This window comes from Pongo pygmaeus, chromosome 2 (assembly GCF_028885625.2).
Source record: "Pongo pygmaeus isolate AG05252 chromosome 2, NHGRI_mPonPyg2-v2.0_pri, whole genome shotgun sequence".
Lineage (NCBI taxonomy): Eukaryota > Metazoa > Chordata > Mammalia > Primates > Hominidae > Pongo > Pongo pygmaeus.
The window spans coordinates 44,598,617-44,614,430 of NC_085930.1; the positions used below are offsets into that span (position 1 = coordinate 44,598,617).

General features: G+C 38.2%; 1 protein-coding gene across 18 annotated transcripts in view; it reads left to right on the forward strand.

The window, feature by feature from the left end:
• The window catches only part of PHLDB2 (pleckstrin homology like domain family B member 2), a 240,953-nt gene that overhangs the window by 139,493 nt on the left and 85,646 nt on the right, over positions 1 to 15,814 (forward strand). For 17 of the 18 annotated variants that reach the window (XM_054480718.2, XM_063661609.1, XM_063661610.1 and 14 more), the window contains one exon: positions 9,763 to 11,111. In XM_054480718.2, the coding sequence (XP_054336693.1) occupies positions 9,763 to 11,111 (1,349 nt within the window). Of the gene's footprint in view, positions 1 to 377; positions 463 to 9,762; positions 11,112 to 15,814 lie in introns of those variants that run through there. The other variant, XM_063661611.1, reaches the window with a different exon arrangement.

Consider the following 15,814-nt stretch of genomic DNA (forward strand, 5'->3'; position numbering starts at 1 on the left):
CATAGCAATTATTTGTTCATAAGTGTGTTTTTCCCTTTGGACTCTAAGCTATGTAAAGGCAGGAAATGGTATCTCTTACCGTATGTTTCCCAATGCCTAGCTCAGAGCCTGATTTACACTAGGTACTTAATGAAGATTAGCATCCTCATAGTAACAAAGAAACCCCAAATCTCAGTGGCTGCAGACAATCTTGGGTTGACAAGGACCTTGTTCCATGTTGTCCTCATTCAGGAGTGGGGGCTAAGAAAGCCTCTGCAAGCCTGGATGAGGCTAGTTGTCTTAGCAGGGGAGTGGGAAATGGTGACTGATGCTCTGACTCATGATGCTTCAGCTTGGAACTGACAAGTTAACTTTCTCTCATATTTCGTTGATCAAAGCAAGGGACATAGCCACACCTAACCTCACAGAGATAAGGAAGAGCAACCTCACCAAGTTCCTGAAAGGAGAAGAACTGGAATATTAGTGAGTAACACTAATGCCTGCTAAATAAATGTCTGATAAACAGTAGGCATGGATTTAATGAATGAAGTGCCTAAAACTACCCATTGAGATTTTTAATTTTTTTCCTTGTACAATAAACAGAACTACTGAAATATGGAAGTAATGTAGTTACATTCTAAAAAACAAGAATATTAATATTATCTAAGCTATTATTCAGCAAACATCTAGAGACTTTTTTATAACAATTCTGTTAGCTTTATTCATATCAGGGAAATATTTGATTTTTTAGTTTTTCAGATGCATAAAGAGTGGGAACAGATAAATTCATATGATTAATGTTTTTGCGAGAGTCATTTAGAAGAGTTGGAAAAAATGTTGCAGTCTTCAATATATTTATATATTAAATTAGTCTGATCAAGACTTTTTTTTTTTTTTTTTCGAGATGGAGTTTTGCTTGTTGCCCAGGCTGGAGTGCAATGGCGCAATCTCAGCTCACCACAACCTCCACCTCCTGAGTTCAGGTGATTCTCCTGCCTCAGCCTCCTGAGTAGCTGGGATTACAGGCATGCACCACCATGCCTGGCTAATTTTTTGTATTTTTAGTAGAGATGGAGTTTCTCCATGTTGGTCAGGCTGGTCTCGAACTCCCGACGTTAGGTGATCTGCCTGCCTGGGCCTCCCAAAGTGCTGGGATTATAGGTGTGAGGCACCACGCCTGGCAAAGGAGTTCTTTAACCTTTTTTGGAAAAGTTAATATCTGGCTTGAAAATTGGGCAAGAGCTAAGGAAAAAATCAACTTAAAATCTTTAATTGACCAGACACAGTGGCTCACGCCTGTAATCCCAGTACTTCGGGAGGCCGAGGCAGGCGGATCACTTGAGATCAGGAGTTACAGACCAGCTTGGCCAACACAGTGAAACCCCGTTTCTACTAAAAATACAAAAATTAGCCAGGCATGGTGGTACACACATGTAATCCTAGCTACTGGGGAGGCTGAAGCAGGAGAATTGCTTGAACCTGGGAGGCAGGGATGCAGTGAGTCGAGATTGCACCATTGCATTCCAGCCTAGGCAACAGAACAGGACTGTCTCAAAAAAAAAAAAAGAAAAAAGAAAATGTTTAATCAACTTTAAAATGAAATGTTGCTACATATTGTAGTATTTTATGGCGAGTTTTTTTTCCTGGTTGTCAAAACAGTCCTAATGTATTACATAAAATGTAGAAAATATGAACTAGTATGAGAGAGGTAAGTTAAAAGTCACTGGTAAAACTACCATCCAAATAAAATCACTACTGATTTTTTTGGTGTGATTTCTTCCAGTCCATTGTTATTGTTATTATTGTTGTGGAAGAATAGGCATATTGAGGAGGCAAGAGAAGATACTGGCTTGTACTAGAGAGGCTACCATGGAAATGCTAAGAAATGATCAGATTCAGAATATGTTTTAAGGACAGTGTTGATAGGATTTATTGATGGATAAAATGAGGAAGGGGGTGCTAGTGACAGAGGAGACCAATGTTGATTCCCAGGATTTTGGCTTGACCCCCACCTGTGTGTATGGTTGGGTGTATGTACAGCATACTTGAGCAACTTGGCGGTTAAGAACACTGACACCCTGCTAAGTTGAAAATCTGCATATAACTTTTTACTCCCCCAAAACTTAACTACTGTTAGTTTACCATTGACCAGAAGCCTTACTAATAACAAAGCCAATTAACACATATTTTAATACAAAATAACACATATTTTATATGTATGATATACTATATTATAATAAAGTAATTTAGAGAAAAGAGGTTATTAAGATGTTCATAATGGAGAGAAAATGTATTTACTTTTTTTAAGTTATACTTTAAGTTCTGGGGTACATGTGCAGAGCATGCAGGTTTGTTACATAGGTATACATGTGCCATGGTGGTTTGCTGCACCCATCAACCCGTCATCTACATTAAGTATTTCTCCTAATGCTATCGTGCCCCTAGCCCCCCACACCCCAACAGGCCATGGTGTGTGATATTCCCCTCCCCATGTCCATCTGTTCTCATTGATCAACTCCCACTTATGAGTGAGAACATGCGGTGTTTGCTTTTCTGTTCTTGTGTTAGTTTGCTGAGAATTATGGTTTCCAGCATCATCCATGTCCCTGCAAAAGACATGAACTTATCCTTTTTTAAGGCTGCATAGAATTCCATGGTGTATATGTGCCACATTTTCTTTATCCAGTCTATCATTGATGGGCATTTGGGTTGGTTCCAAGTCTTTGTTACTGTGAACAAGGCTGCAATAAACATACATTTACATGTGTCTTTATAGTAGAATGATTTATAATCCTTTGGGTATATATCCAGTAATGGGATTGCTGGGTCAAATGGTATTTCTAGTTCTAGATGCCTGAGGAATCACCACATTGTCTTCCACAATGGTTGAACTAATTTACACTCCCACCAACAGTGTAAAAGTGCTCCTATTTCTCCACATCCTCTCCAACATCTGTTGTTTCCTGACTTTTTAATGAGTGCCTTTCTAACTGGTATGAGATGGTATCTCATTGTTGTTTTGATTTGCATTTCTCTAATGACCAGTGATGATGAGCTTTTTTTTCCGTATGTTTGTTGGCTGCATGAATGTCTTCTTTTGAGAAGTGTCTGTTCATATCCTTTGCCCACTTTTTGATAGGGTTGTTTTTTTCTTGTAAATTTGTTTAAGTTCTTTGTAGATTCTGGATATTAGCCCTTTGTCAGATGGGTAGATTGCAAAAATTTTCTCCCATTCTGTAGGTTGCCCGTTCACTCTGATAATAGTTTCTTTTGCTGTGCAGAAGCTCTTTAGTTTAATCAGATCCCATTTGTCAATTTTGACTTTTGTTGCCATTGCTTTTGGTGTTTTAGTCATGAAGTCTTTGCCCATGCCTATGTCCTGAATGGTATTGCCTAGGTTTTCTTCTAGGGTTTTTATGGTTTTAGGTCTTACATTTAAGTCTTTAATCCATCTTGAGTTAATTTTTGTATAAGATGTAAGGAAGGGATCCAGTTTCAGCTTTCTGTATATGGCTAGCCAGTTTTCCCAACACCATTTATTAAATAGGGAGCCCTTTCCCCATTGGTTGTTTTTCTCAGGTTTGTCAAAGATTAGATGGTTGTAGATGGGTGGTGTTATTTCTGAGGTCTCTGTTCTGTTCCATTGGTCTATCTGTTTTGGTACTAGTACCATGCTGTTTTGGTTACTGTAGCCTTGTAGTATACTTTGAAGTCAGGTAGCGTGATGCCTCCAGCTTTGTTCTTTTTGCTTAGGATTGTTTTGGCTATGCGGGATCTTTTTTGGTTCCATATGAAATTTAAAGTAGTTTTTTCCAATTCTGTGAAGAAAGTCAATGGTAGCTTGATGGGGATAGCATTGAATCTATAAATTACTTTGAGCAGTATGGCCATTTTCACGATATTGATTATACCTATCCGTTAGCATGGGACGTTTTTCCATTTCTTTGCGTCTCTTATTTCTTTGAGCAGTGGTTTGTAGTTCTCCTTGAAGAGGTTCTTCACATCCCTTGTAAGTTGGATTCCTAGGTATTTTATTCTCTTTGTAGCAGTTGTGAATGGGAGTTCACTCATGATTTGGCTCTTTGTTATTGGTGTATAGGAATGCTTGTGATTTTTGCACATTGATTCTGTATCCTGAGACTTTGCTGAAGTTGCTTATCAGCTTAAGGAGATTCTGGGCTGAGATGATGGGGTTTTCTAAATATATAATCATGTCATCTGCAAACAGAGACAATTTGACTTCCTCTGTTCCTAATTGAATACCCTGTATTTCTTTCTGTTGCCTGATTGCCCTGGCCAGAACTTCCAATACTATGTTGAATAGGAGTGGTGAGAGAAGGCATCATTGTCTTGTGCTGGTTTTCAAAGGGAATGCTTCTGGTTTTTGTCCATTCAGTATGATATTGGCTGTGGGTTTGTCATAAATAGCTCTTATTATTTTGAGATACGTTCCATCAGTGCCTAGTTTATTGAGAGTTTTTAGCATGAAGGGCTGTTGAATTTTGTCAAAGGCCTTTTCTGCATCTATTGAGACAATCATGTGGTTTTTATTATTGGTTCTGATTATGTGATGTGTTACATTTATTGATTTGCATATGTTGAACCAGCCTTGCATCCCAGGGATGAATCCAACTTGATCATGGTGGATAAGCTTTTTGATGTGCTGCTGGATTTGGTTTTCTAGTATTTTATTGAAGATTTTTGCTTTGATGTTCATTAGGGATGTTGGCCGGAAATTTTCCTTTTTTGATGTGTCTCCGCCGGGTTTTGGTGTCAGGATGATGCTGGCCTCATCAAATGAGTTAGGGAGCATTTCCTCTTTTTCTATTGTTTGGAATAGTGTCAGAAGGAATGGTACCAGCTCCTCTTTGTACCTCTGGTAGAATTCGGCTGTGAATCCATCTGGTCCTGGACTTTTTTTGGTTGGTAGGCTACTAATTGCTGCCTCAATTTCAGAACTTGTTATTGGTCTATTCAGGGTTCGATCTCTTCTTGGTTTAGTCTTAGGAGTGTGTATGTGTCCAGAAATTTGTCCATTTCTTCTAGATTTTCTAGTTTATTTGTGTAGAAGTTGATACTCTATACATTCAGAGAAACTTCTCTAGTAATGAAGTATAGAAATGATCCCTGAAAGTATAGTTTTATATTTACTATTTATTAAGTGGAAGTGGATCATTATGAAGGTCTTCATCCTCTTCGTCTTCATGTTGAGTAGGCTGAGGAGGAGGAAGAGGAGGAGCTGGTCTTGATGTTTCCAGGGTGGCAGAGGCAGAAGTGGAGGAGGTAGAAGGGGAGGCAGGAGAGGCAGGCACACTTGTGTAACTTTACACCTTTTTGTAAAGCGTAACTTTACAGAAAGGAAACTTTACTTTTTTTATTTCTCTAAAAATGTTTTTTTATGGGACCAATCCTTCTTCAGCCATTTGCTATAGTTCAGTGCCTGTATCATAGAAGGGTCCACGTTGTAACAGAAGGCAAAAGCAGTCTTGAATAATCTGAACCCTTCAGCCAGATTGTGTAATGTCAGTTTGTTTTCTGGTACTGCTTCTTCTATATCTTCTTCATCATCTGACAGTGGTTTAGAAGCACTTTTCTCTATTAAGTTGTCCTCTGTTAATTCCTCTTGTGTGGTGTATTAGCTCTTGAATTTCTTCAAGACCCATATCTTGAAACCCTTCACCCACTGCCTTTTTTTTTTTTTCGCCACTTCCACAGTCTCTTTGGTGATTTTCTTGGCTGGCTGTGTTGTAAATTTTTTGAACTCATTTACAACATCTGGACACAGTTTTCTCCAGCAGATATGTATTATTCTGTGCTCCATGGCTTTCATGGCCTTTTCTATAACAATGATGGTGTTGTCAATAGGGTAATATTTCCAGGCTTTTATGCGTTTCTCTCTATCAGGGTTCTCTACCATAGCATTGACAGTGCTTTCCATAGGGTACCATAATGAGCCTGAAAGGTCGTTAGGACCCCCTGATCTAAAGGCAGAATTAGAGATGTGTTTGGGGGCAAGTAGACCACTTTGATGCCTTTGGTGTTGAACTCATGGAGTTCTGAGTGGCCAGAGGCATTGTCTAATGTCAAAAGAACTTTAAAAGGCAGTTTCTTACTGGCAAAGTACTTCCTGACTCCAGGGACAAAGCATCAGTGGAACCAGTCCAGGAAAAGAGCTCTCATTGTCCAAGCCTTCTTGTGGTACAACTAAAAGACTAGTATTTATGTTTTCCTTTGAAGGCTCAGGGTTAGCAGCTTTATAGAGGACAGTTGCGGTCATAACCATGACTGCGTATGCACAAAGTGGTAGAGTAAGTCTGTCCTTTGCTGCCTTAAATCCTGGTGCTCGCTTCTCTTCTTACTAGTAAATGTCCTTTGTGGCATTTTTTTTTTTTTTCAAGATTGGGCAAATTTTTTCTGCGTTAAAAACCTGTTCATCCAAGTGCTTGGGAATTGATTAAAAAATATATAAATAAATAAAAGCAATGAAACTACCCTGTTCAGGAAGATATCCTTTCTCCTCAGGGAATTTATATGGTGTCCGGGAACTTATCCGCTGCCTCTTGGTTAGCAGAAGTTGCTTCTCCTGTTATCTTGCTATTTTTTCTGCCAAATCTGTTTCTAAAATATCAAACCATCCTTTGCTGGCATTAAATTACCCACCTTTAGATTCCTTACCTCCTTTTGCTTTAAGTTGTCATGTAATGATTTTGCCTTTTCTTGAATCTTATTAGAGTCTATAGGTGTGCCTTTTTTTATAGCAATCCTGTGCCCACTTAAAATGTGCATTTTCACTGTGAGACTCAAAGTTATTTCACAAAAAGTATAAAATTTTCATACGTGCTGGCATAGCTGCAGTGACAACTTGACAATTTTCCTTTTCTTTTCTTATAGTGGTCCTTATGCTGGATTCATTTATTTTGAAATGGCAGGCAACTGTAGCTGCAGGCCTCAATCTCTGGTACATATCAGACAATTCAATTTTTTCTTGCAATGTCGTGACTTGTCTCTGCTTCCTGGGAGCACTTCCAGCATCACTAGTGGCATTTCGTATGGGTCCCATGGTGATGCAGCGTGTATAGTATTACATAAAATGTGTTAAAAATACTTGAGAACAATGAGATATAACTTATTACTGCAATATTAAATTTACAGGAGAGATGAACTGCTCATGCGGAGATGATTAGCATCACATGGCGTTTTCAGTGAATACCTGCAACACTTGAGTTCACTTCAGTAGCAACAGGGAGTGCCCACAAAATTATTACAGTAGTATAGTATGTACTACAGTTAATTTTATGCAACCATGATATAATATCATATTTTTATGTTTGTTTACATTTCTCTGTACTGAGAATGGCATCATGTATAGTCTGTGTTACTTTTCATAAGACATCTGTGTATATTTTATGGTTGTAAATGATGAAATAGACTAGTAGCCACAAATATTTAATGCTCATCACATACCTCACTTTTCTTTTTTTTTTTTTTCAGTATTTCTAGGCTACACAGTTAGTTTTTTCAAATTATTGCAAATCTCCAAAAAATTTTCCAGTATATTTATTGAAAAAAATTTTGCATGGGTAAATGTACCCATGTAGTTCAAGCCTGTGTTGTTCAAGAGTCAACTGTATAAGAAAACGGCACTCATTGTATTATATACAGAAATATACCTGTATGTGTATAATCCATGTGTGTGGGTGGGTGTCTGTAAAAGAGCTGCTCTGATTATATATATGTTTTTTAAAACTAACTTAACATTTTATGAATGTACTTTTTATGCTATAAAATGTACTTCAAAATATGATTTTCAATGATTGTATAATATTGTCTCATGATGTATTATAGCTTATCTAATTTTTTCCCTATTACTTGGCATTTATGGTATTTTCCCATTCTAATAAATAACACTGTAATGTCCTCAGGATCCATCTATTTCCTTGTTTTTTCAATTCCAAAATATTTAACTTGAGAGAATTGTCCAAGGCTTTCTGGAATTTCAGTATGGTAAGCCAACAAGAGGTGATGTTAGTTCAGAATAGAGGAGTCTCAGTTTCAGTCTTCTAAGCGAGCATGGTAAGATATTTCTCAAACCAGGCTGGTGTTGCTTTTGAAACCAGAATTGATAGCAGTAGACACCTGCTGAGAAGAGTATTTGTCTTGGAGGCAGAAAAGGCACTGTCCCGGAGGAAATGAAAGCCTTACCAAGAGCTAGATGGCAGGACTAGATCCCAGCTGGGAGCCAAATATAATGAAGAAACTTCATTTTTTTTTTGAGGTACATTTAAAACTTATGTTTGTATCTATGTATAAATTATGTTTGTATCTATCTGGGCAGGGCTTTGGGTTAGAGGAGAAGGAGCCCAAGGCACCTTTATGGGCAGTTGGGCGCCTGGCCCATCACCAGGATTTATGCAGCCAGACTGTTTCTTGGCCTCCTGGATAAAGAAGCAGCTCTTTACTAGGCTGCCTGAATTTGCTCACAAAGTGTGTGAAGCTGAGCAACAGGGTGAAGGTCCTTAATCCATGGCTGAGAGGGAGTGAGGGTGAGGAAGGCTTTGATTAAAATGGAAAGCTTATGTTCATTGAGTTTCTCACCTATAGGACAACAAGAGCTAGAGGGGTGGAAGATAAAAATACTAGACATAACCTCTTCCTTAAACTTGTGGCCTAGTTGCAGAGACAACCACATTATGAAACCATTACTAACCATATGTGATACGTTTACATATAGACCAGAGATGTCATAATTAGTGTCTGATGTGCCTAAGGGTTGGAGGACAGTTATAGTGGTTCATGAGTTCAATGACAATGTTTAAACTGTATTTTCCCTTTGCTGATACTCTAAGAAAATTTTTTTTATCGGGTGGAATTATAAGCCTTCCCATTTGCAGTAATAATTTGTAATTCAAAGACATTTTCATAGGCTAAAACTTTAGTTTTTTAAGTTAACATTGTTCAAACCAGGGTTCAAAACATATTTTCTTAAAAATTTTAATGGTAGAAGATAGAATCCTGATCTGTCCCTGAAAGAGTGACTAGGTCCTGATAGTTGTTTCTGCTAGAGGAGAGAATTTGCAAGGATGAGCATAGTGCATTTGGGGTACTAGAAAATTTAAAGGATGTAACAGTTTCAAGTTTTTAAATATACCATCCCAACCATGTGTCAGTAATTGGTGGAATACCCTTTTCTTTGTTATTACCTGCCTCTGATGCCTAAAGGAGCTTTAAGTCTTTTTGTTGAGAAGGTAACTCCCAGAGCCCTCGTTTAAAGAACCATCTTCTAACCCTCATTTTATTGATCAGTGTCTAATGTAAACTTTTCTTTCTCTGCCCAAATGTGAATTTTGTTTCCTCAGGACTTTATTTCTGAACAGTTAATGATTCTAGCAGAGACAGCTATAGGAAAGTCCATTGCATTATGCCTTTGGGCATTAGGTAGTCACTAGGGAAGCAGGTGTTCCTTAAAGGGCCAGAACATTAAGGAGAAATTGTCTTTTTTATATACCGGCCTAATCCTGCACCTTTACTTGGTTAGGGATTTGTTTCGCTCAAATGTCATTGCTGTCCTTTTATTTTTCTTTTGTACATAAATTATCTCAGATCAATGATCTTTATTCTCCTTTAATTTGCTGTATGGTTTTAACAGGTTTTTTAGTAAAACTGAGTTTGTGTTAGTTGCATTAGGTCAGACTGCAAGATTATTTGTTCAGATGTAGGCCTAACAAGGGGTTTTTCTTTTAAAATCTTTTTTAAGGCAAAATTTTCTCTTTTATTTCTTTACAGATTCCAGCAAGATTATGGAAGAGCATAGCTACATACAAAAGGAGCTAGATTTACAAAATGGTAGCTTAGAGGAAGACTCTGTGGTGCATTCTGTTGAGAACGATTCCCAAAACATGATGGAGAGCCTCAGCCCAAAGAAATACTCTTCCAGTCTGAGATTTAAAGCCAATGGAGACTATTCTGGCTCCTATTTAACCCTTTCACAACCTGTGCCTGCAAAGAGAAGCCCTTCTCCTTTGGGAACCAGTGTCAGAAGCAGCCCCTCCTTAGCCAAAATCCAGGGAAGCAAGCAGTTCTCTTATGATGGAACTGACAAAAATATTTCTATGAAACCTCCAACTCCTTTACTCAACACTACATCCTCCCTCAGTGGATATCCACTTGGAAGAGCAGACTTTGATCATTATACTGGCCGGGACAGTGAAAGGGCCTTGAGGCTCTCAGAGAAGCCTCCCTATTCCAAATATAGCTTAAGGAATAAATCGCATGACAATGTCTACTTTCTTGGAGGGCTGGAAGGTCGGAAGGCATCTGGCTCGCTCCTGGCCATGTGGAATGGAAGTTCCCTGAATGATGCTGGCCCGCCTCCTATCAGCAGATCGGGAGCTGCAAGCATGCCTTCAAGCCCAAAGCAAGCCAGGAAAATGAGCATTCAGGACAGCCTGACGCTTCAACCCAAGTTAACTAGACACAAGGAGCTTGCATCTGAAAACATCAATTTGAGAACTAGGAAGTACTCCAGCAGCAGCCTGAGTCACATGGGAGCTTACAGCCGATCACTTCCCAGGTTGTACAGAGCCACAGAGAACCAGCTGACACCTCTCAGCTTGCCTCCAAGAAACTCTCTGGGCAATTCCAAACGAACAAAACTTGGGGAAAAAGATCTACCTCATAGCATAATAGACAATGACAATTACCTTAATTTTTCTTCTTTGAGCTCAGGGGCTTTACCCTATAAAACCTCTGCTTCTGAAGGCAATCCTTATGTAAGTTCTACCCTCACTGTCCCTGCCAGTCCACGAGTGGCTCGGAAGATGCTTCTGGCCTCCACCTCCTCCTGTGCCTCTGATGACTTTGATCGGGCTTCATATGTGGGGACAAACCCGAGTCATTCACTTCTTGCTGGAGAGTCAGACAGAGTTTTTGCGACCAGGAGGAACTTCTCTTGTGGATCTGTGGAATTTGATGAGGCTGATTTGGAAAGCCTCAGACAGGCGTCAGGAACCCCCCAGCCTGTCCTTCGGGAACGGAAAAGCAGTATTAGCTCCATTTCAGGACGTGATGACCTGATGGATTATCACCGGCGGCAGAGGGAGGAAAGACTCAGGGAGCAGGAGATGGAGCGATTGGTAATCTTCATCTCAACAGTGATTGACCTCACTGTTTCATTAACCAGCATCTACAGGGCAGCCTTGGAGATGGACTCCAGGATATGTGGGAATATAGGATATTCATGTTCACCAGCCACAGCTGCTGTCTTTCTCTTCTCTCCTGCTATCCTTCTTCTTCCCATATCATTATTAATAGGCATGTTTGGCTATCTTGAAGGCCTCCAGGAATTAATGTTAATTTAGTTGCTCTGCGGACTTCTCACAAGTATAAATTCTTTAAAAACATAACAGAGGAGTTGCGAATTTTATGAAATTTCTGAGTCTTACAAACTTCTCTTTAAGACTGTGAGGAAATGCTGACTTGTATTATTTATATCATTAAATTTGCTTGTGTATGGTTATGAGAGAAGTAGTCAGTGAAATCATGACTCACCAAGAATTAGGTAGTGAATTTGTCTCTATAGCAAGTTGTCTGGAAAGTTGGAGTTGCCAATAGCTGGGCGTAGTGGCGGGTGCCTGTAATCCCAGCTACTTGGGAGGCTGAGGTAGGAGAATCGCTTGAACCCAGGAGGTGGAGGTTGCAGTGAGCTGAGATCGAACCACTGCACTCCAGCCCAGGTGACAGAGCAAGACTCCATCTCAAAAAAAAAAAAAAAAAAAAAAAGAAAGTTGGAGTTGCCTCAGTGGTGCTCAGCTTTTCTCCACACTGTTCATACACAACCTTACTATCTTTAGGTCTGATTCTTAGCACGTACAGTGATTCCAAACTACACATACTCACAAGATCTATTGAGTTGTCTTTTTCCATTTAAAATGAATTTATACTTATTGTTGAAATATTGAAAATAAGAAGACAGGGGAAAACATCCCTTGAGAGTCTCACCAATGAATGAGAACAAACAACTACATTTTTCCATTCTCTTTTAAGCACAGGTTTTCCTCTTAGAATGAATACCTGTGAGAGATTACTTTGATTCGTTTTTGATTCATGATTTCCTTAACGAGAGAAGCTGCAGGATAGTAAAGCTGATTTACAACAACACAGTAGGATTATCAGAAGTATTTTAGTTGCTAAAATATTCTAGAATATGATTTTTGAATCACAAAACTGGTTAATACCCTATAGGACAATAAAATTGTAACCCAGGCTTGTCCAACCTGTGGCCTTTGGGCCGCACAAGGCCCACAATGGCTTTGAATGCCACCCAATACAAACTCAAAGTTTCTTAAAACATTATGAGATTTTTTTTGCCTTTTTTTAAAGCTCATCAGCTATCGTTAGTGTATTTTATGTGTGGCCCAAGACAATTCTTCTCCAGTGTGGCCCAAGATTGGACACCCCTGTTGTAACCTTTGGATTATAATGGACAGAAACCATTTGCATCCATCCAGAAGGAAATATGTTTGACATTTTAGAGCAGTAATGATTTGCATCACTCATAGTTTTTGATAAGCTGATGTCTGTTCTTACAGAGTTTTCAAATACCCTAACTGACAACAGTGAATGAAAACAAATGTGCATACCCTTAGAGAATTTAGATAGTCTTTGAGTGGGTCAGTTACACAGTACTCAGTGTGACATTCCTCTTTATTATCATAAATAATCTCTGCAGACTGTTGATGGTCACAGAATGGCATTGTGTTTGGGTTTGCTTCATTGACAGAAATTCAGAAGATGTTTAAATTAGCATACAAAAATCTTGTACATGGACAGCAAATATAATGCTATACCATGCAGAGCAACTATTATTTATAAAGCCAGAATATTAACTTCTATCCGACAACTTATCAAGAAATCTGGGAGAGCATTTTTAATGGCTTCCATTACTCCGGACATCTTCCTTAAATGCTTCTATTTGCTCTTCTATTCCAAGGATAGGCAACCAAATTCAAGAACTTCATCTCTGCTAGGTTTCATTTTCAGCATCTCTAAGTGTTGGTGAATTTCTCTTTCCTCCAGATTTTCCAAATCTGATATGGTTCTTGGCAATCCAGGAAGTGACCTTCTCTACTGCCTGTAAGGTTGGGCCCGTTAAGTCATAAACAGTTTTGACTTCTTGGGAGAGCTTTGTGGATATTGCTCTAAATATGAAGTTATATATTTTTTCTTTGATAGTGGGCTTATTGTATCTGTTGAAATGAGGCTTATTTTTAAATTTGACATTCTAGACTTGATCTTGGTTGCATGGTCTATTTGTTTGACTGCATTGTGGTAAAAGGGATGATGGATTCTTATCAAGCCTATGCAAATGATGATATTGCCATTAAAAAGTAAAGTGACTCAAATTACTTCCTGAATTCTGAGAGATCAGTGAGAACAATTTACCATTAAAATAATATTTCATTTAGTTTGCAAAATCAGAGTTAGCTGAATAGAGGATTAGAGATAGAGCAGTATGAATGCCAAAGGGTTTTTCCCCTGAAAAAATAGAACATTAAAAATAATACTAGTAATATTCCAAAACACATATCCACATTTAGAAATTCATTTTTTATTATCAATTCAATCACTTCTAAGTAATTAATTCTTATTCCTCTGTATCTTAGCCTCTTAATTTGGTTTCATGAAGTCATCTATTTAGAGACTAAAAAGTCCTGAAAATCTGATTTAGCTGTCTAGTAATGTCTCATTTTTGTCTATGCAATTCTTTGAAATATTAAGGGTTAAGAATACCTGGTAAAGTTCTGTCCACAAGGTTCTAAAACTGTCTTTTCTTCATTAACGAGATATTGTATTTTGTAGGCAAGCTCACGGGGAAAGTAGAGAACACTTGGTGAATGTAAGAGTTAAGTGGCTATGGTTATTTATGGTTAATTTAACAAACAATATCAGCATGAAGGAGAGTTAAAATCCTTTAAATCAGTTTTTTAAGAACATATTACAGAGAGTGAGGGCACTGACATATATTCAGAGCCTTTCTGTAAAGTACCCAATCTTTGAACATTACTTATAATATTAAAAATATTATTTTACCTGTACAAAATTATCTTAAGGAAGGGCGACTTTCTCATTTGATTTGAGAAATTTTTAGGGGCACAGTGAACAAACCTAATTATTTCTAGCCTCTTTCTTTTTGTAAAATTAAAGACAAATCTTTGTGATTGCCCAGAGATTCTCTGGGAAAACCTAAAAGTAGTTCAAGAATAGATATCTTGGAAATTTTATTTTTTTTCTGTATTTAGGGTCTGCCTGATCTTGAAGGCAAAATCAGATATTTTGTCACTTGAGTAATAAAGAATTGTGTATACCTGAGAGTAGTGAATGTTTGTGGTTTGGCTACTTAATAAAATGGCAATAGATTATTTTATGATGAGCAAGAAACCTCAAATCATTCAAAAATGAAGAAAACTCTTTGCAAGAATATATTCCAATCAGTGCAAAGCTCAGGAAGTTACACTTGTAAGATACTAATCTCTGTTCCGTGGGCAGATTGGTACTGCCTTTTACAAGCATAGGCTGATTTCTCCAAGATCAGTCTGTCATTTCAATAGAGATAACTGCATTTTAGTTCTACAAAGGTTTGTCACAGTTATAGTTCAGTTTAGGTGAGCACAAAGTTTATATTTCTTAATTTTATGGAAGTAATCTTAGCTTATGTTTTTAGCAAACTAATATAAGACAGTTTAAAAGTTCAGGTAAACTAATCTCTTCATCATAAAACATTCAAATTTTTTTAAAAAATGTGATTATACTGTACACTGATGAAACAAGGAAAAGATGTATAGCTGTTTTGTTGTTGTTTTTAAAATTATTTTTTTCTTAAAAGTTATATTTACCCATGACACAGCCCCAGGAGAGCCTGAGAACATGTGTCCCTATAGCTGTTTTTAAAACTAAATTATCAAATCAGGTCTTTTTTTTTTTTTTTTTTTAAGAGAGCACAGTTAGGCTGGGTGAGGTGGCTTACACTTGTAATCCCAGCACTTTGGGAGGCCAAGGTGGGAGGATCACTTGAGTCCAGGAATTTGAGACCAGCCCGGGCAACATGGCAAAACCCTGTCTCTACAAAAAATATAAAAATTAGCTGGGTGTGGTGGTGCACACCTGTAGTCCCAGCTACTTGGGAGGCTGAGGTGGGAGTGTTGATTGAGCTCAGGAGATTGAGGCTGCAGTGAGCCATGATCATGCCACTGAACTCCAGCCTGGGTGGCAGAGTGAGACCCATCATTAAAAAAAGCACATTCAAAGCATTAGAATTTCACAAAATTTATTTCAAGAAAGTACTTGAAATTCTGGGAATGTTAGATTTATCTAACTACTTGTTAATCTCTGTAAACCAATCAGAACAGTAGGCCTTCTCTAATTTATTATTATCCTCGGGAGATAGAAAAATATTTCACCTACACACAGTGTTCCCCACCCTGCCCCCAGGTAGAGAGACAGATGAGAGGTTTATGGCATAAGTCCTACAGCTCCAATTACAGATCAAAAGTGAACACTAGAACACAAAATCTCACCTTTCCAGATCTCAAAAGACTGATTGCTTTTCCATCAGGCACACAATATATTCCTGATCTGAGTACACAAATAGTAAAACAAACAAATTATAAACAACAACAACAACAAACAAATACTCTGTCACCTCTCACCTGACCAAGACTGGATTCCGATTCTACCTGACAACTCACCACGTGGTCAGATCGTGAAATCAGATTCCTAGTCATGGCTGCCACCAATGGAGATAACTGTCAGTTGTATGCAAACCAGAACCCCAGTGAAA